Below are 25,642 nucleotides of genomic sequence, written 5' to 3'. Positions count from 1 at the left end.
CCTCACAATTCAGTGACGCACGCCGATTTCTGTAGAAAACTACAAACATTTTTTTTCTCAAAATTTATCAAATTTTTGACTGCGAAACTTGGCTACAATTTCAAACACATTGTGAACTTTGTATTTAATTCGAGCTCACCCTGTATGCGTATAGTATACACATATTAATTCCACTGAAAGGGAATATTAATTAACTCCCAATTTTTATACGAGATTTGTTGCTTTTAATTATTACGGCACCATAAGTCTATTTGGACCTTTCAATAAATGACTTTTTTGCTTTTGTAAAAGGCTAGATTACGACCAGTGACTGCGACAATATATCTACATAGATAGTATGTAATATTAGTTTTTGTATGATTACAGTTACCAAGTGTTGAATTAACATAAACAATAGTTACACTTTCTTTTCCCTACAGAATACTGAAACAAGTGTTTAGTTCTCAATTCGGATTTTCACTTAAATGCAAACAAAATCACATTATTGCATTTCTATTATCTAAAACAAACAGGTGTGCAGGAAAGGAACTCTCATCATTACCCATATTCGTTCCTTGTTCTCTGCCCATTGTATGAAAAAATCGATTGAAATAATTTCTGTGAAAATTCGCAGTTATTATTTCACACGTACGCTTTTCAGTGGATTCTGTGTTATTTACAGACAATATGAGAATTTCCAATCATAACTTCCGCATTGCAAGATTCAACATTGAGTAAATTCCGACCATTCGGTACATAGTAATTATTACATTAAAGCTGACCTGTGCATTTGGGAAGTTATTCAAATTCAAAATTTAGTTCAGTTGCGGAGTTGAGCAACAATTGCAGTGTCACCTACATCTTCATCATTGCTGCATAAACCCTGACACTGCACTGAAACCAGGTTGTTCCACTACGGTTTTTTGATATTGTCTCGAAAGTTGCCCAAGAAATAAAATTGACCTTCGTTTCACAATTCTCCGATTATTGACCCTTTAACTTTCTGATTAATGATCTTGCTCTCGGTGACTTAGAAAATTGAAAGCGTGAGTGAAGGTGGACGTTTTTTTTCCAAAGGTAATAATGAATGGTCTTTTATTTGCGCTTGTTCAGTAAGCCCTCAAGCAGCACTGGGGAGTTTCTGATCAGGGACAAATAATACAAGATTCAGTCGTAGTATGTTATATTTGAGAAATACATTTTTTTAGGTATTGAGTTTCATATAATGTCGTACATGTAGTTCAATTAGTAGGTTTCCAATATCGGATTGTGTTCCGTATTCTCTTAGTTTTTTCTTCCTCCACGGCGCTTCATAGAATTCAAACATTGTGGGCAATACCATTTACCTTTGGGAGGTGCAGTAATACCAACACAGGGATAATGAAACCATTCTGTTGGGCACTAAAAATATACATCAAAATATTATCTGTCCAAATTGGCAAAGAAAGAACAGGTCTGCGTTTGAACAACCAAAGAAACGTTCATTGCAGTATCACATAATTATTGCCTTTGATTAATAAATAAATATTAATAAATTGACGTCGCGTGTTACCATGGTTAGAGTTCAACATTTTTGCATATCAATTAATAAATCATAAATTATAGTAATGGAAATTAATAGTAAGTCATTACATCATTGATATCAATAATTAATTAATGTATTTATTCGGTGAACGGCGACATATTTCAAATTCCAAATTCTACTGACTCCGCTGTCGAATTTTCCTTCAAACAAAGTTAAAATTACAAGAGCGGAAAACTAATTGGTACGATTTTGTCGTGTCTTCTTTTTTATCCAATAATAATAAGTCCAATAATGGCACAAATGATAATGTATTAAGCCATTTCTTGCCGCTTTTTTTGTCGCATTTGATATAAAATCAATATATCGAAAAAACTCTCATTAAGAACAGGATCGACTTACTTCGTCATTATCACAAGCAACCATGTCCCCATAAGAAACCTGATTACATAAACAATATCTTGGCTCATTAGGATCGTAAGTCCACTCCCCATCTGTTACTTCTGCACCTTGAGAAGACACATCAATGGAAGGAGACTCAGGTGCTGAAGTGGTCAATGGAGCATTTAAAATAGCTTGTACTGTTGAAGACGTTGAACCAGCATTTGAGTTGTTACTAGACCACTTCCTAAAATGGGACAATTAGTCCGAAGTTCGCGTGAAACTTCTCAATTGTGCGAAAAATCTTAAATTTGCACTCTTATACAAACTTCTCTTTTGTACTTTTAAAGCAGCTTACAGTTGAAGTTTTTGACACAATCACTTACTTTTGCTTCTTTTTGTTGTTGGCATGATCCTGCTGAATCGCTTGAATGGCGGTTTGTGCAGCCCCCGCTAATTCCCGTCCAATACTAAATTCATGACCATGACTCCCTGTGTTTATAGCTTCATAAGAAGCCTTAAGACTAGCTGTTCTTCTACCCTGTTGCATCTAAATTATTGTATAAAAAACAACCCCTTAAAAAACCCAGTATTTACTTGTTGTGTTGCTGCAATAGCCTGTGATGCTGCGGCTGCAATTGCAGGTCCAGCTCCAATGTGTCCTAAATTATAACTAACATTTGATTGAGCTGGTGGCGTGGACTGACTAATTGAAGTATGGCGTGTCTCAACCAAAGGAATAGGAGCCACAGCTTGGCGTTTTTCAGCAAATGAGGTCTGGAGGGAGTTACTGCTATCACGTCGTTTCTCACTTCTTGGTCTGTACCGGAAACTGCTGGAGCTTTGGGAACAATAAGAATGCAGATAAGAAAACAATTAGGTACCTCTCATAACGATTTTCTTTCTGTTGAGATGAGATACTAGAGGAGTTGACTGGAGTGTCCAACTCTAATGAACGTTTTTCTAGGACTTCAGTTATGCCTTTATTATCTGCTTCTAGTTCACATTTAAACTTGTGCAATTCTGTATCAAGTCGTCGCAAATACTTGTCCACAAGTTCATACATTTGGTTTGCTAGATGGACCTAGTATTGATACATAATTTTGGTTGATTTAACCTGATTGGATATTACCTTCTCATCGGCATCTTCCAAGGTCTTTTTGTACTCTTTTCCTATCGAATCAAACTCTGACTTCGTCGTTGCTGGTAGCTCCCCAGGACAACGTTTACAGTCGTTAAAAAAAACTTTGACTCGTTTCTCCAGTTCATCCATGTTATCTAGAAAAATTACAAAAGTAACTTTAAAGTACTCGTTATTATTTACTCACTTTGTACAGTTAAATCCAGTTCTCTCATTTCTGTGAACCTGTCTCTTAGTTCCTGTGGTAAATGTTCGATCACTAAAATTCAAATTTACCGCGTTGAGTATGACTTGACAGACCACGCCAAGAAAATAGTTTTACTCACTTTCCAGGTAATCCTCCAAATACAGCATTTTGTTGAATTAGTGTAGGTTTAAATTAAAGCAACAAAGGAAATACTTGGTGTAGTATTGATTTATTTGGTAGTACAAACTCGAAAACGTGAATGTTTGATTACACAACTATCAGCAACCAGCCATTTGCAATTGGCACTACCAACACTGCGAATCGAAAATCTCTAAATCGGAGTCTGTGGCGCCACATTCAATTTTCCGCAATTTGAAATTATTATGGGTCTCAAAGGTTTACCAATTCTTCGCCCGTAACCCTCTATCTTAAGTAACATCTCTATTCCTTTAATAACACGTCCGAAAACTACATTTTGTTTATCAAGAGACTCCATGTTGCTAAATGTGATGCAAAAACGGGAATTATTGCTATGTTGTCCCACTCTCACCATTGAAAGAACTCCTGAAATAGAAGTATTACGATGGTGGTAGTTTAACTAGAACTTTACCAGTTTTCGAGTGTTTAAGCTTGTGGCCTTCTTCAGGAAACTCTTCTCCGTAGATGGATATTCCACCACGTCCGGTACCTTTCGTGATATCTCCAGTTTCTAAGAATTTATTTGGTACAATTCGGTGTACCAAGCAGTTTTTATAAGTCAGATTCTTTCTGTTTTCGTTCGAACAGATTGCCAAAAAGTTTTGGACTGTAACAGGCACGTGGTCGTGGTAAAGCTCGATTTCAATGCGTCCTAAACTTGGTCCATTCACTACTTGGAACTCAAGGAAACATCTAAAACGTAAAATCAAGAAAGAAAAACATTTTTTTTGGCTAACCAACAACGGCCGCTCGGACAATTTATCTAATCCACAACTAATCGATGGTTGCTTGTTAAGTTCAACGTCCATGCTGGTTTTCTGAAGAATTACCAAAGGATATTTGGCAGAGCGTTGCAACTTTATGAGCAACTGTAACCAGAATTCGTTCATAGCCTTGCAGCTATACGAGGAGCCCTACATAATTGTTTCTCAGTGAGTTTTAACAGCAGAGATTATCTTACCGCAGAGACAATTTTTTTATAAATTGCCTTGTTTTTATGTTCGATTTTTTTTATTCGTAACATATGTGCTGGCCATTTCGTTTTACAAGCGTAGGCCTCCGGATTATAAGAATCGATCCTGCCCTGAATCACAGAAATGGCTTACGAAAAAAACAGAAATTAGGATTTACAATCGTTCTGTTGATGGTGTTGATCTTCATCAACAGTTGTTTGTTTTCTTTGTCAATGATGCATAACCGTTCGGCGTCTTTGCAGAGTTTACGAAGGTTGACGTAATTATATGGATTCATTTTTGGAGGCTTTGTATCTGTTCTTGTTTTGGCCGTGAAGACCTAAAAAACTCCGAAATAGAAAGAATTATAATATAAGAAAATAAATTACCTTATATCTGTGAGCATTGTATTCTTGTAAATCTGTCACTATAATTTCTGGACTAACAGATCCTATCAAATATCTAGGAATTTTACAAGGTCTGAATTTCTCAGTTTTACTCTTCATGATAAGAAATTTTGACACAATTTAAGACAACTGTCTTAGTAAGAGTTACCCCAGCAACTTAAGTATACAGACTATGCGATTAAAGCAAACTTTTTAATAATAAAATTGACAGTTCATCGTCACTAGAAATTTTTCTTGTTGCTTCCACCCATGAATTATGGATAAACCTAACAAAGACAACGAAATCGGCGAGCAGAAAGTATACCAATTACCCCCAGCTCATTGTTTCTTCGAACAAAATTTCAGTTCATTGATAGAAAGTGCATGGAAATGTGCGATCGACAGAACGCGAAACTGAAAGAAGCTGAAAAGACGATAGCGAACAAAGATGTAATAATTCAGATGCTGCAGGAACAAGTCAAGAAGCTTGAAACGTCGTATAAACAAAATTTGGAACAAACCGAAATGTTTCGCTACAAGTTTCTTGTTGTCTCGGATCAAATGAACAGGATGAATGGAGTTAGTCGCCGGGTGTTTTTTATTATAGATTAATAACATCTTCTTATTACAGATTCAAAAGAGCTGCGATTCCGACAAACGAAAGTAACACTGCAGAAGCGCTTGCAAATTTTTATGAATATTTCAGTTCATTTCAGTTGTGAAAAAGAAAATGTGACGCCAAAATGTAAATGTCCGCAATATGTTAAGAACGTGGAAAAACATCTTCAAGACCACAACGAGCTCCTGCAAACATTACTTGCAAAAATTTCGGAGAAAACGGAAGCTAGTACAAATGATGATAATTTAAAAGCTGAGTATTTAGAACGAATTAATCAATTAGAAGAAGAAATACGTACCTTAAAGAAAAAAGATGAAATAGAAGTATCTAAAGATGATTCCCACGAAATAATAACAGCAAAAGACAGCCTGTTAGATGCGTATAAACGCACAAATATGGAGTTGCATAAAAGGATGAGTATAATGTTGGGAGAAACAGCATTGGTGAACAATACTGACACAAATAGTGAAGAACTTTCGTTAGTTCATAGAAACACTTCAGTCAGTTTTCATAAGGTAAGTTCGATTCCAGTAGAAGAAAAAGAAGAGGAAATTTCACAAATAAATACCAGTAAGTGTGCAGCAAAACAGAATAACAATACGATACATCGTTTCATCTACAGCCAATTCCGAAGAAGAAAAGTTCGCCGAAACTCCAGCCCCTGATCAAAAACCAAACATATGCAGTTGCTTCGTAACAACAGAAATCCTCGATAAAGTAAACAAATTAGTTCAAAAATTGTACGACGTCGGAGACAAAGTGAACGCTTGTATGGACACGCAAACTAGTACACAAAAAGACATTGATTCTTTACGGAGAGAATTGAACAATATTAACAATGCTTCTGAAGACTACAGTCGATTATCAGAGAGGCTCGAAGAGCACAAAGAAGTGGTTTTGGACCAATTTCGAGATAACAAACAAGCCACTGATGACCTACGTCAAATGAACGAGGAGATAAAAAGCGAGCTCAACGAGCTAACAAATAAAGTAGACGCGATTTATCAAAATCTGGATGCTCTCCCGCCGCGGGCAAACGCTGAGCCAAGAAATAGTGATCCAAAACTTGTAGGAATTATCGACATCCCGACAGTAACAAAGGATGCCGAAAAACCAGTAGAAGCAACACCAGTAGAAGCAACAACAGAAGAAGCACCAACAGAAGAAGCACCAACAGAAGAAGCACCAACAGAAGAAGCAACAACAGCAGAAGAATCAATACATTCTGGTCCTCCAACAAGCAATGAAGACGAAGAAACTCACCCGGCAGAGCCCCAAAACGACCCCCAGGAGAATTTCTCGAATTTGGAAGAGGTAAGCCAACTGAAAGACCAACAGCTTAAAAACATCCGTACCCTGACTTGTTTTTACACTCTAATTCTTAAAACACTGAAAAATGATTATCAGGCCTCTCCAAAATCGCAAGATGATATTCGAAGCTGCATCGACCGAGTTAGAGACGAGAATTTAAAGCTGAAGACGACCATCAGTGCCGTCATTGACAGGCTCAAAACCGCGTCGGATCAAGAGTGTGAGACTCCTGAAACCGTTCTTTATTGTTCGTGTGATATGTCCAGCACTGAGTCGAACTGTCGCTGTGGTGTTAATGAAAGTGTAAAAACGGACATTGAAGACATCTATAATGTGGTACGACGCACGTTTACATCGCAGTCTAAGCCTCCGACAAGTTCATCGAGCGTATGCATGTGCCATAAAATCAATACAAAGTTGTGTGATGATAAAGATGCTTGTCATAACAAGGAAAACACCCCGGAAACTTTTGTTGTCTTTGAAAAGTGTCAAGAAACACAGAGCGTCTCGAAAAACATCCCACAAGTGGAATGCGTGGGGGAGATTATACAAATTAGTTCCGATCATTCGTCTTGTTCGCATTGTAAAAACGATAATTTAATTTCAAGTTTACAACAGTACCTAAATTATTTAAATGAACAACTTGACACAATTACAGTCATTGAAACCCGAATTGAGGATTTAAAATCAAACATCAAACATCAATGACGAACACAAAAAAGTTTTAATAATAAACACATTCGAAATTAAATACAATTGGTCGTTCTTTAATAAAAAATTAAAGCGTTACTTTTTAATTTTTATGTTTGGAATAAATTGTGCTGAAAGTAAAGACTGGAGTTTGTTTTTTATAGCGAGAGAGTTGGAACTAAGCGATTTCAACGAAGTCACTGCATTCTGTATCGTCAATTGCGACTTTATCAACTGTTGGTCAATGGAAGTTAAATTTTTCCCAGCCTCCCCTACCACGCCCTGGTGGAAACCTTCAACATCTTGGTGTAGTTTCCCATTGCACTCCCCTAGAATTCCACTTCTGTGGATGCGTCAACAATCTTTGAATACTCACGTAGCTTCTGATGAAGCAGCATGTCATACTTATCACAGTTTGTCTTCTTAGAAGGTGAATTTACCTCATTCAATGCAGAAACGGCACTACACACGCTCGCATCGTTCTCTTAAATACATTTTAAATAACAGTTAAACTGACAATATCAAGACTTACCGTTTTCAGACTCTGAATCTTCCCCGGTGATGACAGCCCCTTGAATTGGAGATGCAATTTTCAAAGCCTGGAGGGAAAATACTGATATTCTTATAGTTGTTGGGTGATTTTACCTTGTTATTTTTTAAAGCTTCATCTTCACTGTCGGTTTCTGAGGCTTCGCCGCTGATTATATTCGGTTTATTCATCACAAGTTTGAAAACTCTGAAGCTGTCAGACACAACTGTCAAAATCAGCTGTGAGCTGCGTAAACAAAGATGCAAAAAAATTATAGAGCTTGTACATATCTTAGACACTTCCTGGAACGTGATTCTTGCCACTATAAAACCGCGGGTTTTGAAAGTTAAGTATGAAAAATGTAAGAAAATCGAACAATTTAGTTTTATTGTCTTTCACAAAATAAAAAATTGTATAAAATATCACAAATTTTACAAAAACGGTTAACAAGAAAACTCCTGCATGCTCCTCAAAATTCCAAGAGGCCCATCCAAATGTTTACACACCCCCAATTTCTTCGACAACACGCAGTTCGTCTTAGGATTGCCCCATCGACCCTTAAAAAACAACCATTTGGGAAGAATGTAATCCTGCGAATACACTTTTAAATTTTCCCATGTCTTCCACGGAGTTCCGTATCCACATTTATCAGTGAGGAAGGGTATCTTCACATATTCGTGTTCACCAGGTGCTGGCCACAAGCCATGCGATCCCGTGGCCGCAAACAACACAGGATGTCCCCCTTGTATTCGCACGATCGGTGGGAGTTTCGGTCTTTGCAACCCTCTGCTGTTTCTAAGCGTATTCAGTTTAAAATGATGATGATTCAGATCAAATGTGTAATAACCACCGGTGTCATGAATGGCGACGTACATTTCAGAAGGGAAAGGGTTGCCTTTGAAAGATAGAGACATGTGTTCCCAATCGCCGACGTGGGAACCGATGGTTTTTAACCGACCGAAGCAACGGCCGAAGAATGTTAAACTAGGAACATTACCTATAAACAAATTCACAGATTAAATAAAAAAGAGTATTTTCTTTACCGATGAAGCAAATATCTTTGCCTCTGTTGTAAGGATAAAACGCCCAATAAGACACTGAGAAGAAGAGTTTGGGGTTCGGTTTTCGATAAAAGATATCGTTTCTTATATTCTGGGGGTTGCTGGCACGGAAGGATCTGTTGGGGGTGCATGGAGAGATGACCACATACATGGGGACGGAGTGACTCTTTGGGCTATGGCCATTGAGAAATGACACTTGGTCGTTCACTAAATTGTCTACAAAAAAATCTTTAGAATCACTTAAAGACGTCGCAATTTTACCTAAATTTCGCTTTGTGACTAGGTACAATGACTTGGTGTTGATCTGCGGAAAATGCGTTTCATTGATCGCAGCCATCACAGCTTTTCCATTTTCATTAGCCAGATGGACATTTTCAAAGAAGTGGTCAACACCTGACGGATAATATTTTTCTTCTGGCGATAGCCAAATGAGGGGAGCCCATTGTGATACGAGCAATTTAACTACAAAATAAAAGAACTTAGAAAGTCGTCTTCATTTATTAGAGAATAATGCGTTTTCAGTGTTATAGTTAGTAAAGAAATAATACCGGAAATACGTAATAATACTTTTACTTGACGAAAGTGGCGTGTGGTTATTAGCGTATTCTATTTGCGTATTTGTGTTATGTCATAGAAAGCTGAAATAATGATGTTCGGAAATTATAGCACCTCATTTGACAGGATTCTCAAAAACGCTGAATTTAAATTTGTTATTTTTTTAAGTTATACCTATTTAAATTTATTTACGTTTCGGTTCATTAATAATTTTAATTAATACATTTAAATGGTTTTAATTAAAACGATACATTTTGTTTTTATTATATTGTTACGTATTAAGAAAATTTTTGTCGTGTAGTGAAGAATTTATAGCGACTCGTGTTCATTCACAATTAGTCTAAATTTTATCAATTATTAGAGCTAAAGAAGATATAATTAGATCAAACCAATCTAATTGTATTGATACATGTACTTAAAAATTTTTGACTAAGGAGGACAATAAAATTGGTTGATCATGAGAGTGTGGCAATGAACTTCGATTAGATGCGATTAAATGGTTTAATTTACCATTTAAAAGGAACAAGAATGTAGCTTAATATGTCTGATATAATGTTTTGAATAAACCCTTGAATGAAAAAGATAATTTATCACCTAGAAAACTGATTGATTAAATAATAACAACCATGTCCCAGTTCTGACACTGTTTATTCACTATACTTTGAATATTTTAATCTAAATCACTATAAAAATTCAAAAGCGGACGCAGAGTGTTATAACAACCCAACGTAAAACTCAACCGGCATAATTAATTAGACTTCTTGTATAATTAAATGTGAATACATTATTTTCGATGACCATACCAATCTTAACAAATTGAGCAACACTGAAATTACCGAACGTCGGGAAGTCGAAGAATTTTGTTTATTTAGTGCACCATTCAAAAATCCAAGCGTGACTTAGTTTAGTAGGCAATTTTTTTTAGTTTTGTTAAAAAACTCACTTTGTTCTAAATCACTGGAAGAACCGTCTGCAAAAGTCAGCAATAAAAGTAGCACCACACCAACTTTGTTCATTGCAGCGTTGCACCATGTCTACCAAGTAATTTGATCCAATTTTGACTTGATACTAATCTTGTATTCTATTTAATCGTTCGACTGACAATGCAGCTACGACACCGGTACCATCACCGACGATTATGACCTACACAGAGCTGGTTCCAACCCGGTTATTGCTCACGCCACTCCAACAACCTAGAGGCTACGTTGGCTACTGGTCTTTAAAGTGCTTGTTTACGCTACTTCTGTTCTGTTTATGATGGGACACTCAAAATGTGGTGTCGCGATGAATTGACGAGTGAGAGAAATTGTTTTCTTCAGGCGGAAGCGGCGGTTGTTATCACTATCAGTGTGAATGTGCTAATTGAACGTGCAATGATTTAAGTAAGAATCGCGAGATGTTTTTTTATTTTGTTATTAGCAGGTTTACTTTGGGGATAGAGAAGTGTTAAAAGAAAAAAAAATGTTTGGGAATTTAGGTCTTTTGAATAGAACTGCTAAATATCACTACAATACTAAAATAACAGAGCTTCAGGTCGAACATTGCGTCTAGAGCTTTTGCAACTGTGATATAAAAGGAGTCGGTTTAAACAAATTTCTGTTTATAGTCATGTCAGATTTATTCCTAAATGCAAAAATTTGCTGAATAATTGATTCTATATTAAAAGGTAAATTTGGTGGCAACGCCAAAAAATGTAAAAATATGGAAGATATAATAATTGCAGTTGAATGACATTTAAGTAGATTTTAGACTCTACTAAGGCTCAAATCACTTTGATTTTAGAAAATGCACCTCATAATTAGTTAAATTACATCCAAACACAAGAAATGTTCAAATATTGTTTAGTTACATATTCTTAGACAATGAAGCAATTATATTCCGGTCTTAAACTACCAAGGAAATTGCAAAAAAACTAGTTATTTTTTAAATTAATTTTTTCCTCATATTTGGTTTTATCTTTGTTTTCTTTACTGGCATACTTTCAAGCCTTATAAAAATTGAAACATTTATTTTATGTGCAACGTGCGAATGGTGTAGAGGTGGTTGGGAATCATTTAAAAGAATATAAATTAACATCACACGGACTGTTTTACATTTACCAGCAGTTACTCAGAATTGAGTGTCGGCGCAACACATTTAGGTCTATCAAAATTTCTCTCCTTTGGCAGATCATAATTGTTTTCTTAGTTTACTTTATAGTGGAAAATTTATTTATGGTTTAACTCTAATTGATAAAATAAATAACGTGTGAAGAAACTTAATTGAAAGAAGTTAAATGTTTAATTATTATTTAAAATTTACGTCAAAACTTCTCATCCTTGGCTATTTTTCCTGGCGAGCAAATCATGAAATTATACCTAAACATTTATTTTTAGATTTTTTTTTTTAAATTTGCGCTAATATAATTAGTGTGTAAACTCCTAATAAGAAACATGCTGGCGTCATCATCGTGTTTTCAAAATTCCGGACTTGGGAGCGGTTAAAAATTGAAATTTTGAATGATTTTCCGCTTTTCAAAGTCAAACTTTTCCTTTTTAATCGATTTTATTCATGGTATTAAACCAAAGATATCAATTTTTTTCTTCTCTTAACGTATAATCACCCACAATATACATTGAAAAATAGAAAGGACTTTTGTAATTTCAAAGAATCTAAGTACGGAATCTAATTTCTTCAAGCGGCCATTAGAAGAACTGGATATCTACAAATTTAAGAATTTATTCCAAAAGAAAAATTTTTCTTATTTTGCAACCCCAATTTCAATTGAATATTTTACAAATCACGTCATTCTATTTCGTTGTTTAATAATCATAAATATTTAATTATCGACTAATTAGTAAAGTTTTCAACACTTATTTGTATCTTAATAACATTCCGTGCGCCGAACAATCAGCAAAATGTTTGATGTAATATTGATCAGTCACTAATTAATCTCCAATTTAAAGACTGTAATTTTTTTCCACTCGATAACACACCGACGTCTATAAAACTACCTGATAAACGGAATAAATCATCTCAGACAAAATGACCGGAATCGTCAAACAAAGTTTCCGGGTTAATTTGCGAATAATGCGTGCTTTTGGGTTTTACCCTCCGAAAAACTACCAATTTTTATACAAATTGCACGCATTTTTGCTCTACTGGGTGTTTTTGATTTTCATTTCAGTGGTGGGTTGTCTGAACTTGATACTTGAAGACAACATCGACATCGTGCAAATTGCAGACAACGCATTTCTTCTTTCCGAAATGTTATGTTACATCGTAAAATTTTTACCGTTTATCACAAGAGGAATGGAGATACAACGGTGCATCCATTATTTTGAATTGCCGTTTTTCAGAGTGTCATCAGTAAGACAAGAGAAAATCATTGAAGAGAGTAACAAAACTGTGCGTAGAATCAACACGATTTTTTTAATATTTGTGACTGGTTCAGTGACGAGTTGGGCAGTTAAACCCTTCTTTCTGGAAGAACGGAAACTACCAGTGGATGTTTGGTTGCCTTTTGAGACAACACGAGAGGCGCATATTTTTTATCCTCTTTATGCGTTTCTCGTTTTAGGTATCACGAAACTTATCTCGAAAATATCTTTCAGTTCTTTTCATTTTTAGGAGTATCGTATTGTGCATACAGTAGTGCAGCTATTGATCCACTAATAGCAGGATTAGCTTGTCATGCAGCTGGTCAAATCAGAGTTCTTAAAGATAAGCTACAATATCTCAATCACTACGTTACTAAAGAAATCGCCAAAATCGATATCAGATGTGACAATAAATTATTACGACCAGAAGTTATGTACAACCAAATAAAAAAATGTGTTGATCATCACGATGCTATACTAAAGTAAACGCCAATTTAGTGATCTTCAATTATAAATAATGATTCCAGTTTTGTGAAAATTTATGAAGATACGTTTTCTTTATCCGTGTTTAGTCAATTTATGGGGAGCATTTTCGTCATTTGTATTACATGCTTGCAGTTGAGTATGGTGAGTTATTTCACTATTTTCAACACCAAAAATTATAAATAATGCGAAATGTTTTAGGTAGATCCACTAACATTTAATTTCGTATCGATGATAATTTATCTGACAACGATGCTTAGTGAAATTTTTCTCTATTGTTACTACGGTTCAGTATTAATAAACGAAAGCAACAGTTTAACAGATGCAATCTACATGGGAGAGTGGTATAATTATGACGTTACTTCCAGAAAAGGGTTAATTATTTTGATGGAACGTTGCAAGAGACCCATGTATGTCACAGCTGGAAAAGTTCTTGATTTGTCTTTGGTTACCTTCACTACTGTAATTAAGTGATGCGTTAAAAATAATTTCTGATTTGTTTAGTTTTCTAGATATTAAGAAGATCTTATTCATTACTCGCGGTTTTGAAAAACTATTAATTTTCCGCAATGGATTAAAGGGAAAAATCATGCACTTCTCGTTTCAATAATAGGATTAAACTTCACTGTATTATAAAACATTGTATTTTTTTAATTAAATTAATTATTAATTATTAACATACATATAGATATTTTTGGTATTAGTTAGGCTGTGACACAAACATAAATTGTAATGGATTATCTTCATGTCGCCCGTTATTTTTTCCGTCGGACTGTGTGAAAACCACAATCGTTTTTAACTACCGCTATCTTGCGACGGAAGCTTCCTCCTTTTTATCTAAACTACAACATCGAAGTGAACAGTAAATTAAAATTAACCAAATTTTTTAATTACTGATTAAATCAATTACATAAAAAAAATTTGACCGAAAATTACCGCTAAACGAGTACATAAAAAACATTTGACCGAAAATTACCGCTAAACGAGTACCTAAAAATTGACAGCTAATTTATCACCTAATTACAATTAGGTAATTGACTCCAAACAGTATTTTTGGCTTTCAAATTTATAACAATTGTTAATTTACTTTTCAATTAATTAGACACGTCTAGTTATTTATTACAGTCGAGTGCGCAATTTCAAAACTCTTCGTTCTGATTGGAAAAAGAAATAATCGAATTGAAACTGTGCAATGAATCGTCTGCGCACTAATCGAAATGCAATGTGATAGATACTCCCATCTCATAATGTTAATAACATACTGTTCTTACAACTGTTAAGTTTTGCGTCAAAAGTTTTACCAAATAAGATTTTATAGCTTATAATTACAACTGATTAGCATAAATTAGAACAAGTTCTGATTTTAGGTGTTTGCATATTTATCCTTTAATAGAAATTTGCACAAATAATGGATAAATAAGTAGAATTTTGATAGAATGTTTACAATTTATTACAATGTGAATGCTGCCAAGTAATGGTAATAAAGAGGTAATACAATATGTTTTATTTAAGTAATAGTGTTTTAGTTAAAAAAGTGTGTTCCCCCGTCAAGTGAGAAGAGATGAATTGTATTTGATGTCTGATTTACTTCCATACTATCAGCAATAAAATTGTGACGTGATGCATGACATCTTTTGAAATGTTTTACTTTATACATATATGAGAAAAAGCAGTCAGTGTTCACCATTTCCATTTTGTACAAGAAATTATTAATAAAACAAAATAATTATTCTTCTGTACTTGTTCGATTTCTTCGTATTAAACAAAGTGAACTTTTCTGAGAATAGAATTAAAACAGATGATTACATGTAGTAATTCTCTGCGGCATCCAATTACACTATTCTTCTGCGATTTCCTTACAGTTATTTGACCATTGGTTCTTGTCAGATGATTGGATAAAAAAAAGATTATCAGGATTAAGTTTTTTTTATTTATTTGTATCGTCAGTTTGATACAACTATTAATAAACAGGTAAGTTAAAAATCGTACTCTGTTAAAATAAAAAAAAAACAGAATGTTTGATTTGCCAGCGAATAATGTGTTCTGTTCTCGATTCAAAATAATATTCGATAAACCCATCAAAAATTGCTTTGTTTCCAGCATTGAAAATTTTTGGTTCTTTTCAAAAATAAAATTTTCTAATTTCATAAAATTTTAACACAGAACTATTGAAAGCTAAATATTATATGAAAATCAAAATACCTTCTGTAGCATTAAAGTTTTTCGAACTATAATCTTTCTAATAAAGATGTTAAAATTACAAAAAAAAATTAAAAAATGTTTAAACTTAGAATTTAAAGTATATTTTGGTACAATCAATAAACAAGCCATAAGTGCAAAGAAAATTTATTGGATTAATTCTTGGTGTTGACAAATTATTAAAATTACAATTTTTTTTCCCAAACACAAAATTTTTACAAAAAATGCTGACGCGCGTAATTGTAATTGTAATGTTAATAAGCCAGAAGTAATCTAATAAGTGAACTGATAATACTTTAGACTTTCTAAAAAGAGAATTTAAAATTTTGTCTTGACGAATTTTTTTTTGGGTATCAATGTGCTCTCATAATGTCTCAAAATCTTGTAATCAGATAGAACATATAATTTTCCATTTTAATGATCAAATCACTGATTTGGCTTAGATATTAATTGATGACAAAAATTCCACGAACTGAACTAGTTTCACTGTTACTTTTAAAGTTTTAGAAAAATTGCTAATTCAAAGTAACTTGATTCATTATTTTTACAACTGCGTGCTACTGTTCGCTCCTTGATCAATTTATGGCTCTTTTGCTTGTTAAACGAAAGACGTTAAGAGAAATTAGTCCACATTCTCGTTCTATAAAGTTTTCAGACTAATCAGTTATTGCGATTGTCGTCTATTTGAGAAACACTCTGTATATAATAGTTTTGTAAGTTGGTCCAGTTATTAATAAAATTTTATTCTTATTTTCTTAGATCTGTAAAAATTACAGTTTTGAAAAAAAAATCATACATTTTGATGTGGTTTTAAATCTTTTTTCCTAGGTCGTTCTGATGTATCTAGGTTCTTAAATTTAGCGCTGCATATTTACCTACTATCTGTTAGAAAAAGCAGACAATTCTATATGATTTATCACAATTAAATCATTCAGACATGTAAATTCACATGTCATTCAGACATTCACAGACATGTCATTCAGACAAGTTGGCAAATGAATATAAGGGGAAAACGAATAGAAGGGAAGCAACTAGGAATTAGTTCGGCCGATGCCCGCACAGCGCCACGTATCAGAGAATTCGTTTGAAACAAAACACAAAAAAAAGTACATACATAGTCTGATATTAATTTTCTCCTTTAGATAATTTTTAATACAATTTTAAGTTTAATTGTTATTTACATTTAGCATTGTCTCAGTTTACTGTAATATAAATTTATTTGTTTTACCCGCCAACTTATTGTTTACACTGCGACATTTTTTTAATGCCAAACAATAAATTATAATACGTTTTTTACTTTATTGATTGAGTGATTTATCCGCAGGAAAAAAAAATACGAAATACGTCATTGTTGCTAAGATTCAGTTATTCTTGAAAAACTAAAGCAATGAAAACGTAGAGCTTAAAGTTTAAACCTTTCACCTCTAGATATTGTTATGAATTACACAGCTCTACAAAAAAAAATAGTTTTTGTCCTAATTTTGATGTTATAATTTTTCTATTCATTATGCTCAGAAATAAAGAAAAAATACCCATATACCTTAAAAAGTTTGCTTTTGCAGTAGTTATGATAAAAATAAAATATGGATTTTCAATGTAAATTCTCCACCGTTCTCTTGAATATAAAAGCAAATTTTTTCAAGCCATTTTATTTTTCGTCAAACTATCGATCAGTCTATCTGTTTCATACCCTCTTACCAAAGACAAAATTCGTGTTAACCTGTGTTATTATCCAAAATAAATGAAAGTACAATTCAGGGCTCTTTGGGTACTTCTGAAAACACAAAACCATCCCTCAACGTTGTATGTGATGTAATTTTGGAAAACAACGCAGTTTGACAAATCACATCTAATCAAAACTTATCGATAAATAAAATAAATTTGACATTTAAAGTTTTTTTAAAAATTTCTAGAAGTAACTATCAATATGTAATTATAGTCGGAATTTTGTAACTTTGGTTTAACCCCGCCCACATTGAAATGACGATTTGAATTTGTCGAATCTGGCTAGCCTCCTTTACACAACATAATCAAAAATTTGACAACTTTAGTGTCACACTTGCCAAGAAGATTTGCAGTTTTGCGGGAATTTCATTAATCGTGAATCCTTCGTCGATTTTGATCTTGTTTCGTCTTCTAATGTGTAGACATTTCTACCCTGGCTTCTGGCAAATATCAACGAACTATCAAAATGTTGCAGAGTAAATCAGACTTCCAGCTTAAATGCAATTGGCCCAAAAGGTAGGCGGAGTTAAACCCAAGTTATAAAATTCTGACTATAATTGCATTCATTATTTTATTTTAATTTTGACGTTGTTTTAAATTTAATAAAAAAAAAACTTCTGAACGCTTTTATGCTAACCAAGCAAACTAATTTAGCCGCAAAAAGATCTAAATTATTACCAGAAAATTACTCACTTCAAATAACCCCTCGCCTTCTTTGAATCGTTAGAATTAAACGACAAAGACGCTGTCGCTACAACAATATTACGATTCTTTCTCTACATCAAAGACAAACGGCATTTAATATTACAACAATTAAAGTTTAATACCTTAGTTGGTCCAATTACAGAATTACACGTTTCGTGTTGACTCAACTCTTCAATTTAAAGCTTTATTACTTTGATCTAAAATTAATATCTATAATTAAGTTTCACCCGTCTCCAGAAAGAAGTAGTAAGAATATAAAGTCAATGCAGTTCCTCAAACGCATTTCATTGCAATGGCAGGTGTTATCACAGAAAGTTTTTCTCTGAATTTACGTGTGATGAGAATTTTTGGGTGGTACAATCCGAATAAACCTTCATTTCTACATAGTGCGAAAGCTTGTATTTTGTATTTGATTTTCATAATACCAGTCCCACTGTTTGGTTGTCTGTACTTGCTCCTTGAAGAAGACATTGATCTAGCGAGAGTTGCCGAGAATGCATTTCTTTTAGGTGAAATGGGGTGTTATATTGTTAAATTTTCGCCATTTATAACCAATGCGAGGAAAATTAAAGAATGTGTTCTTTATTTCAATACTTTTAAAATTCTCAACAACAATCATAGAAAAATTATGGAAGATTGTAAAGCTACTTGCAGAAGAAATACGAAGATTTTTCTCGTTTCGGTAGCTATTGGTGCTCTTAGTTGGGCTGTTAAACCACTATTTTGGAAGAAATACAGGTTACCAATAGATGTGTGGTTACCATTTGATGTTTTGTCTTCTTTATCCATTTATTACTCTGTTTATTTATATCTAGTTATAGGTAAGTAGTTTTTTACACAATTCCTTATTTCGATTGCCTTTTTAGAGGTGTTGTATGCCGCATTTAGCAGTGGAGTAACTGATCCTCTAATAGCAGGACTTGCTATTCAAGCTTCAGCACAATTAAAAATTTTAAAGTTCAATCTCCAACGTCTTGATGAAAGTACAGATATTTATGAAGAGATTAAGCGATGTGTTAAACACCACAATGCGATTGTCAAGTATCTATCATTTTTTATTAAAACATTTTCAGATTAACTGGATTTTTAGATTTGTGAAGCTTTACGAAGACAGTTTTTCAGTCGCTGTTTTCAGCCAGTTTATTGGCAGCGTTTTTGTTATTTGCGTATCTTGCTTACAGTTGACATTGGTATGTAACTATCCATTTTTACCCAAATTTTAAAAAATGACAATTTCAGATGGAACCTCTCAGTTTCAGCTTTTTCTCGATGTTATCATACTTGGTAGTGATGTTGGCAGAAATTTATTTATTTTGTTATTACGGAACGGCATTTTACGCGGATGTATTTTCTGTGCATGTGCTTATGTCTTATAAAACCTATATTTTTAGAGCGATTCTATTATTCAGTCTATTTACATGAGCAAATGGTACGAATTTGACCTAAAGACACAAAAAGCATTACTAATTTTAATGGAGCGGTCAAAAAAGCCAATGGTGCTCACAGCTGGAAAAATTTTGGATTTGTCGTTGATGACATTTACAACGGTGAATTTGCTTAGAAACCAGAAGATTCAGTGGCAAAATTTGAGTAAAAATGTTAATTAAGTTTTTGCTTCTGTCACTGAATTTTTTCTGGTAATCTTAATTATTTAAAACTGTATCAATAATATTTTTTATATTTTTTAGATATTAAGAAGATCATATTCTTTACTAGCAGTGTTGCAAAATTACAAGTAGCACCGTAGCAACAATGAAGATGTAATCTTTGCAATCTTAATTAAAAATTTTTATTATACTTGCTCATAAACAGTCTCTCACGATATGAATTATAATGTTTTGTAAATGTATGTGTGTCAAATGACGGTATTTTGATGATTTCTAATAAAGCACTAAGTAAACCTTTTTTAAATTATTATTATTAAAATAAGAAAAAACTTAAAAATAATCATACAGAGATACGAAATACAAGTTTTTTGCAATTTGGCAAGACTTTGACCTGATTGCAAAAACGCAGATTAAATTTTTAGTTCAAAGCTAAAGCTTTAATCTTTAGATTAGGTATACGTCAAAAACGATTGCAAAAAAATATTTTTAGTTTGGGCTTAAAATTTTAGTTTGGCTGTCAAAAATTTCGTCCTAAACTATGTATAGCCAAGACTAAGCGAAATTTAGACCGCCGAAACGACTTAATCCTGGAATAAACGATATAGTCTGAGACTAAATACATATATTTTTTGATTTTTTTTTAAATTAGCACAAATGTATGAAAACCACTGACCAAAAGAATGTTTTTTTTAAATCATCAAATTTAAGCATCGAAAATTTGATAAATTTCCTCGTTTATTACTTTATTATCTTTTAACCGATTTTATTCGTTTTAATGGTTTTATTACTGTTTAGAAAAAATGGAGAATAGAGAATATAAATCATCCTTAAGTATTTACACTTTTTTGCATCGAAGTCAAATTCCTCGAAAAATTCAAATTCACAAATAATATTGAATTTAATTGCTTAATTTATAGATTTATAGCAAAACAAAAATTTTGACGATAGTTTTGAGAACGATTATTTAATATAAATAAATTAATATACAGAAAAAAAAATAGAACAAAATACCAAAAATTTCGAATCTATTAGTTCTGTTGGTCATCTTTTAAATATTTTTGAGATGACACAAGCTGCTTTATTCACATTTAGAATCCCATAAACGAGTAATAGCAATTACCGCAGTTCAAAATCTGTTGTTGCTTTAGAGGTAATTCTCAAAAATTTTTGTAAAGTGACGAGATCGACCACCGAAAATTAAAAATATGAACATCTCAAATGCAGTATAAATTTGAAAAATTATTTTGCTGGACCTAGGTGAGTTGCTAGTGCTCTTGTGCATTAACAAATTTACTCACCAAATGTCTGCAAAATCCTGTTCAAAAGCATCAAATTGCAAATATTAAAATGCCAAATGGAGATATCTATAATAGCAAAACTGACTATTTTCTGGTGGACTGAAAAATTTTGTTGACGCAGAATCCTCTTTTCTCTTAATTCTATGCCCGGAATATCAATAAACAGTAGTAACAAAATCAAAATGATTGCAGGTAAATGTAAAATTCGCCATATTCTTCTTTAGTAAAATTTAATAAAAAGCACCACGTCAAACTAACACTTCTCTCTAAGAAATTCGACTTACTGACTCATTTCAGACTACAAACAGAATCAGAAATTATAATCCTAAATTTTTTATTAATCAGGGCCCGGTAACACTTTCTATTTTCCCACGTAAGCGGAACATGATTTTGTCTAAAGTTTTAATTTTCGTCGTTGCCTTTGATAAAAAATTAATGTCATGTAACCCCTCCTACATTACAAAATATAAAACGAAGAACTACAAATTTCAATATTCATTACTAAAATGGCCAGTGTCATCGAACAAAGTTTTTATTACAATCTACAAGCTTTGCGTCTTTTTTTTCTTTATCCTCCGGAAAAGTACAAATGTTTATATCGAATACATACATATCTCGCGTATTTTTTACTGATTGTGGCCATACCGTTGCTTGAATGTATGCATCTGTTTTTATTAGAAGAGTTGAGTTTTGGACAAATAGCAGATAATTTATTTCTGCTGGCAGAACTAGCGTGTTTTATTCTAAAATGGTGGCCCTTTTTAAACAACTCTGAGCGTATTAAAAAGTGTATTCATTTCTTTGATTCACCGGATTTTCAAGTGAACAGACCTGAACATGAAGAGATTCTTCGTCACTGCATAAAAATCTGTCGTCGAACAAGTGCTCTTTTTTTGACTGCTGTAACTTCAGGTTTTGTGAGTTGGTCGAGCAGACCAATTTCATGGAAAAATCATGTGTTTCCGACAGACTTGTGGTTACCATTTGATGTTAAAACAGCACCGAAATCGTATATCTATTGTACTTATGTCTACATAGTTGTTGGTAATTTGTAGCGCCATTCTTCATTTTAGGACTGTTTTATAAGTGTGGGTTGTAGCTGTTGGATATGGAGCTTACGCGAGTGCAGCTTTAGATCCATTAATTGCAGGACTCGCTTATCAAGCTACCTGTCAAATAAAAATTTTGAAACACAAGCTGCAGTTTCTTGAGGAGCATGTAAGTGAAGCGATTGGAAAAACTGTGGATGAAAAGACAAAACTCGATATAAGGCACGATAGAATTCGGGAATGTGCCGTTCATTACGACCGCATTTTGGGGTAAATAAATATAAAATTAGGTCATTGTTTAAACATTTTTTTTAGGTTTATAAAAGAATTTGAACACTGTTTTTCGATCATTGCTTTCAGTCAGTTGGTAGCTGCTGTTGTTGTACTTTGTGTCTCCTGCCTGCAGTTAACACTGGTAAATTCATCGCTTAAAAACTTGAGATTAGTTTCATTGAGTGCCATTTTTAGGTGGAGGTTCTAAGTTTTGATTTCTTGGCTATGGTGATGTATCTTATTGCTATGCTTAGTGAAAGCTATCTGTATTGCCATTTTGGAACTCTGTTATATGATGAAGTAACAACATTTCATCTTTATGACTAATTTTAAACAATTTCTGTTTTAGAGCAATTCTATAATTGAAGCAATTTATTTAGGAAAATGGTATAATTACGACATTCAGTCTAGAAAAGCTTTAATTGTTATAATGGAACGCGCGAAAAAACCGATGATTGTTAGATGTGGGAAAATTGTTGATATTTCCTTGGTGACATTTACGATGGTAATTAAATTATTTTCTTATTGAAGATTTTTTAAAATAATAGATTTTTTTAGATCTTAAGGCGATCTTACTCTCTTTTGGCAGTGCTCCAAAATTACAAGATTGAGCTCAGTTAAAACTGATAATACTGCCATTTAGTAAGCAGTTCGATTTTATTGGAGAAAAATATTTGGTGCACATTGCAGTCAACACAGCGACCATTGATGATCAAAATTCACTCTATATATCGCTTTAATAAACAATTTTCTTAGAAATAACTTTTTTTCCGTAGAATTTAAAGTTTTTTTTATTAGAGAAATAAAACAAGAAAGATTTACTAAAAAATTACTAAAAAATTACTAAAAAAATGCACCTATGAAAACACGTCTTACGTTTTATTATAAAAATTAAAAAAATTGCAAACACCAACTCGATAATAAAAAACTGAAGAATTAATTCTTTATTTAGTAATAGATTTGTTATTTATGAACAAAAATAAAATTATTGTAGTCATTTTATTTCTAAACGCCAAATTAAACAGAACAGATTCTCTGTGGCAATTTGAAATAAGGTGCAAATCTGAAAGATCAAAACCGGTGTGCAAATTGATGTATGAAAGTCGGTTGGTTTTTGGCCTTTATTTAATAATTTAGATTGCTATTAGGTAAAGTTTTCTGCTCATATCGTAAATTGAAAAACATTGTAAATTATAAAAATTACATATTTAGGTAGATATGTACCTATATTTAGTCCAGGCAAAACTACAAACATCGGAATAATTTCAAAATAGCTGATTTTTTGCGTAGATCTTATTTTTATTGTTCTAAATAAAATGTTAAAAGTTTCCATCGATATGTGTTCTTCTAAAAATGTTACGCAGCGTGAAAATGTCAAAGAAACTTTTTGCGAATATAGTACAGCAGTTTTTACGACATAAAACTTATTATAAAAAGTGTAGTTTATGAAATTTGCCACTATTTTTTTTTGTAGAAGTACCTGTTTTTAAAATACAGCATTATTTATTCAAATTTCATTGAGTTTGTCTTCAAAGTCGAGTGCTTTGCTTTGAGTTTTTTTATAACATACATACAGGATGTCCGGAAAGTGGCGCACCACCTTGAAAGGGGGTAATTGGAAAATCCAGACTTTGTTTTCGCAGGAGGACCAAAAGAAAATTAGGAAAATGGCAACATTGCTGAACTGTTTTCCAAATAATTTAATTTTCCAGTATTCAAAGTCATAGTAACGTTGCTATTGTAATGTTGGCGTTAGTCAAGTCCGCTCATGAACGAGTAATGTAACTATGGTTTCACGTGAACGATGCCACACTGATCGAGAATGTTGATTCAAAAATCTTGTTAACAGTTTTCAGGCATTTCTTACAAGATTTTTCCGATTTTCTTTGCACCATGCCTTTGCGCAAAATGTCCTTTAGGTAACAAATTCATTTGAACGTAAAATTACGAGGGTAATTCCAAAAATTTTGAGAATAAAAAAAACAAAACAAGTTAGATCAAAACTGTTTATTACAGCTTTTTGAAATAGGCTCCTTGAGCTTCTATACAAGAGTGCATGCGCTTGAACCAATTCCTAAAGCATCCAGCCCATGCCTCTTGGGGTAGCGCGCTAACTTCGTCCTGGAATGCTTGCATCGCGTCATCAGGACACTGCAACGATCGGTTTCGGGGTCATAGGTGTATACCCAGGTTTCATCATCTGTAACAATCTCTTATACACGATTGGAAGTGCCATCTTCAAAGCGATCCGGCATGTAGCGGCACCAATCTACGCGCGCGTCCTTTTGCTCCTTCCTCAGCTGGTGTGGCACCCAACGCGATGCAATTTTTTTGCTCGCAGGTGTTGGTGCAAAATGCTGTCCAACGCTGCCGATCTAATGTTTAAGATGTGCTGAATCTCGCAACATACGATTCGACAGTTATTCACTATCAGTTCCTCCACAGCATTAACGTTTTCTGGAGTAACTGCGGTTGAAGGTCGGCCGCTTCTTTCTTCATCCGTCAATGTTACACGTCTGCGCCGAAATTCACCATACCAGCGGTAAGCCGTTGCTTTAGAAGGACTTTCATCCCCAAATGCCCCTTTCAATTTTTCAAGGCACCGCTCCTCCTTTATGCCAACTTTGAAGTCGTACAGGATCATCGCCCAGAAATGTTCTCTGGTCAGTTTCATTTTCATGACTGATTCGCGCTTCCATTATAGACTATAGGGTTAGAGGGGGTGAGTGAAATTTTTGTGGTATAGTCACCACTAGTCGTCCGTTATTGTCATGGAAACAGATAACTCCCCACCCTTCTTGTTTCTTCTATTCTCAAAACTTTTGGAATGACCCTCGTATTGCACAGAAATCGTTAATTTTTGTATCAAACTTTGTCTCTTCAATCCATCATATCTCGAAAAATTGAAAACATGTATTTTTTTTTAACATTTTTCCGGTGATCTATGGCATTGTCCGACAATACAGTTTCAGGGTGGTGCGCGACTTTCCGGACACCTGTATTGAAAGAGCTTAATCCAGAAGAATTTCTTCTGACTTAAGAATTAATCTACCGCAGACTTTTTTTGTAGTCGTACAAGATCATCAAAATTAAATTATTTTATTTTACAGAATATAAACTATTGAAAACTGCTCCCAACGCTTTGTAATGCTTATGGGTGTACTACTATTAAGAATAGATAAGTGAAAATATTGCATTCAATACTTGTCGCCTCTGTAAAATTTGATGCTTAAAACTTATATGATTTTGCAGGTATACAAAATTAACATTGTTATTCAAAGAATGATTAGAAATTGATTAAAATTAAAACTTGCTGTAAAAATATCTTTAATAATCATGACGAACGCCAAAAAAACAACCTTTGTTTTTAATAATTTATTAGTTTTCCAAACATTCCTTTTAAGTTCCGTACTTTTTATTCTTCTTTGATCA

The 25,642-nt window shown here is 33.4% G+C and overlaps 7 protein-coding genes across 8 annotated transcripts; 3 read left to right on the top strand and 4 right to left on the bottom strand.

Moving 5' to 3' along the window:
- Window positions 1-1,145: 1,145 nt before the first annotated feature.
- Window positions 1,146-3,542, bottom strand: Ing3 (Inhibitor of growth family, member 3). Its single transcript, XM_088038689.1, has 8 exons — window positions 3,350-3,542; window positions 3,211-3,282; window positions 3,015-3,160; window positions 2,767-2,966; window positions 2,480-2,723; window positions 2,269-2,432; window positions 1,904-2,129; window positions 1,146-1,380 (listed from the first exon to the last, which is right to left on the bottom strand). Exons 1-8 carry the CDS (start codon window positions 3,375-3,377, stop codon window positions 1,264-1,266), a joined length of 1,197 nt encoding a protein of 398 aa, XP_087894815.1. The 5' UTR covers window positions 3,378-3,542; the 3' UTR covers window positions 1,146-1,263.
- LOC148172966 (peptidyl-prolyl cis-trans isomerase B-like) lies at window positions 3,542-5,791 on the bottom strand. Of its 2 annotated transcripts, XM_088038691.1 has the most exons (6): window positions 4,751-5,791; window positions 4,540-4,701; window positions 4,370-4,492; window positions 4,150-4,322; window positions 3,821-4,101; window positions 3,542-3,774 (listed from the first exon to the last, which is right to left on the bottom strand). In XM_088038691.1, exons 1-6 carry the CDS (start codon window positions 4,865-4,867, stop codon window positions 3,542-3,544), a joined length of 1,089 nt encoding a protein of 362 aa, XP_087894817.1. In that variant the 5' UTR covers window positions 4,868-5,791. The 2 variants fall into 2 exon arrangements, with proteins under 2 accessions (XP_087894817.1, XP_087894816.1); XM_088038690.1 differs by having other exon boundaries at window positions 3,821-4,322.
- On the top strand, window positions 5,025-7,385 carry LOC148172965 (uncharacterized). The gene is given in 3 exon segments (XM_088039816.1): window positions 5,025-5,066; window positions 5,114-5,942; window positions 5,989-7,385. Coding segments are annotated over 3 exon segments (2,268 nt in total).
- Blos3 (Biogenesis of lysosome-related organelles complex 1, subunit 3) lies at window positions 7,379-8,154 on the bottom strand. The gene is made up of 4 exons (XM_088038692.1): window positions 8,013-8,154; window positions 7,900-7,966; window positions 7,744-7,851; window positions 7,379-7,696 (listed from the first exon to the last, which is right to left on the bottom strand). Exons 1-4 carry the CDS (start codon window positions 8,085-8,087, stop codon window positions 7,464-7,466), a joined length of 483 nt encoding a protein of 160 aa, XP_087894818.1. The 5' UTR covers window positions 8,088-8,154; the 3' UTR covers window positions 7,379-7,463.
- Window positions 8,155-8,263: 109 nt separating this feature from the next.
- On the bottom strand, window positions 8,264-10,705 carry LOC148172963 (uncharacterized). Its single transcript, XM_088039005.1, has 4 exons — window positions 10,456-10,705; window positions 9,219-9,419; window positions 8,940-9,173; window positions 8,264-8,893 (listed from the first exon to the last, which is right to left on the bottom strand). Exons 1-4 carry the CDS (start codon window positions 10,526-10,528, stop codon window positions 8,340-8,342), a joined length of 1,062 nt encoding a protein of 353 aa, XP_087895131.1. The 5' UTR covers window positions 10,529-10,705; the 3' UTR covers window positions 8,264-8,339.
- Window positions 10,706-12,644: 1,939 nt separating this feature from the next.
- LOC148172962 (odorant receptor Or1-like) lies at window positions 12,645-19,722 on the top strand. Its single transcript, XM_088039815.1, has 7 exons — window positions 12,645-13,071; window positions 13,122-13,353; window positions 13,399-13,498; window positions 13,556-13,816; window positions 19,223-19,327; window positions 19,375-19,530; window positions 19,672-19,722. Exons 1-7 carry the CDS (start codon window positions 12,759-12,761, stop codon window positions 19,720-19,722), a joined length of 1,218 nt encoding a protein of 405 aa, XP_087895941.1. The 5' UTR covers window positions 12,645-12,758.
- A 1,672-nt stretch (window positions 19,723-21,394) lies between these two features.
- On the top strand, window positions 21,395-22,831 carry LOC148172961 (odorant receptor Or1-like). The gene is made up of 6 exons (XM_088038390.1): window positions 21,395-21,932; window positions 21,988-22,207; window positions 22,253-22,352; window positions 22,406-22,510; window positions 22,560-22,715; window positions 22,769-22,831. Exons 1-6 carry the CDS (start codon window positions 21,395-21,397, stop codon window positions 22,829-22,831), a joined length of 1,182 nt encoding a protein of 393 aa, XP_087894516.1.
- Window positions 22,832-25,642: the final 2,811 nt, after the last annotated feature.

This window comes from Gnatocerus cornutus, chromosome 6 (genome assembly GCF_029298725.1).
Source record: "Gnatocerus cornutus isolate USDA-ARS CGAHR chromosome 6, icGnaCorn1.1, whole genome shotgun sequence".
NCBI classification, from domain to species: domain Eukaryota; kingdom Metazoa; phylum Arthropoda; class Insecta; order Coleoptera; family Tenebrionidae; genus Gnatocerus; species Gnatocerus cornutus.
Note: the sequence above shows the minus strand (reverse complement) of the source record. Positions and strands in the feature narration are given on the sequence as shown.

Coding starts and splice junctions, on each gene's coding strand:
- LOC148172961 (XM_088038390.1), top strand. CDS start 21,395: ATGGCCAGTGTCATCGAACAAAGTTTTTATTACAATCTACAAGCTTTG. Junction 21,933..21,987: donor TTATGTCTACATAGTTGTTG/GTAATTTGTAGC, acceptor TGTGGGTTGTAG/CTGTTGGATATGGAGCTTAC. Junction 22,716..22,768: donor CCTTGGTGACATTTACGATG/GTAATTAAATTA, acceptor AGATTTTTTTAG/ATCTTAAGGCGATCTTACTC.
- LOC148172963 (XM_088039005.1), bottom strand. CDS start 10,528: ATGAACAAAGTTGGTGTGGTGCTACTTTTATTGCTGACTTTTGCAGAC. Junction 9,420..10,455: donor TTCCAGTGATTTAGAACAAA/GTGAGTTTTTTA, acceptor TTTATTTTGTAG/TTAAATTGCTCGTATCACAA. Junction 9,174..9,218: donor AGTCACAAAGCGAAATTTAG/GTAAAATTGCGA, acceptor ATTTTTTTGTAG/ACAATTTAGTGAACGACCAA.
- Blos3 (XM_088038692.1), bottom strand. CDS start 8,087: ATGAATAAACCGAATATAATCAGCGGCGAAGCCTCAGAAACCGACAGT. Junction 7,967..8,012: donor AAGCTTTAAAAAATAACAAG/GTAAAATCACCC, acceptor TTTTCCCTCCAG/GCTTTGAAAATTGCATCTCC. Junction 7,697..7,743: donor GCTGCTTCATCAGAAGCTAC/GTGAGTATTCAA, acceptor GTGGAATTCTAG/GGGAGTGCAATGGGAAACTA.
- LOC148172962 (XM_088039815.1), top strand. CDS start 12,759: ATGTTATGTTACATCGTAAAATTTTTACCGTTTATCACAAGAGGAATG. Junction 13,354..13,398: donor CATCACGATGCTATACTAAA/GTAAACGCCAAT, acceptor TAATGATTCCAG/TTTTGTGAAAATTTATGAAG. Junction 13,817..19,222: donor CTTTGGTTACCTTCACTACT/GTAATTAAGTGA, acceptor TGACAATTTCAG/ATGGAACCTCTCAGTTTCAG.
- Ing3 (XM_088038689.1), bottom strand. CDS start 3,377: ATGCTGTATTTGGAGGATTACCTGGAAA. Junction 2,724..2,766: donor AAAGAAAATCGTTATGAGAG/GTACCTAATTGT, acceptor TTGTTCCCAAAG/CTCCAGCAGTTTCCGGTACA. Junction 2,433..2,479: donor CTATTGCAGCAACACAACAA/GTAAATACTGGG, acceptor ACAATAATTTAG/ATGCAACAGGGTAGAAGAAC.
- LOC148172966 (XM_088038690.1), bottom strand. CDS start 4,867: ATGAAGAGTAAAACTGAGAAATTCAGACCTTGTAAAATTCCTAGATAT. Junction 4,702..4,750: donor ACAATGCTCACAGATATAAG/GTAATTTATTTT, acceptor GGAGTTTTTTAG/GTCTTCACGGCCAAAACAAG. Junction 4,493..4,539: donor ACACCATCAACAGAACGATT/GTAAATCCTAAT, acceptor TCTGTGATTCAG/GGCAGGATCGATTCTTATAA.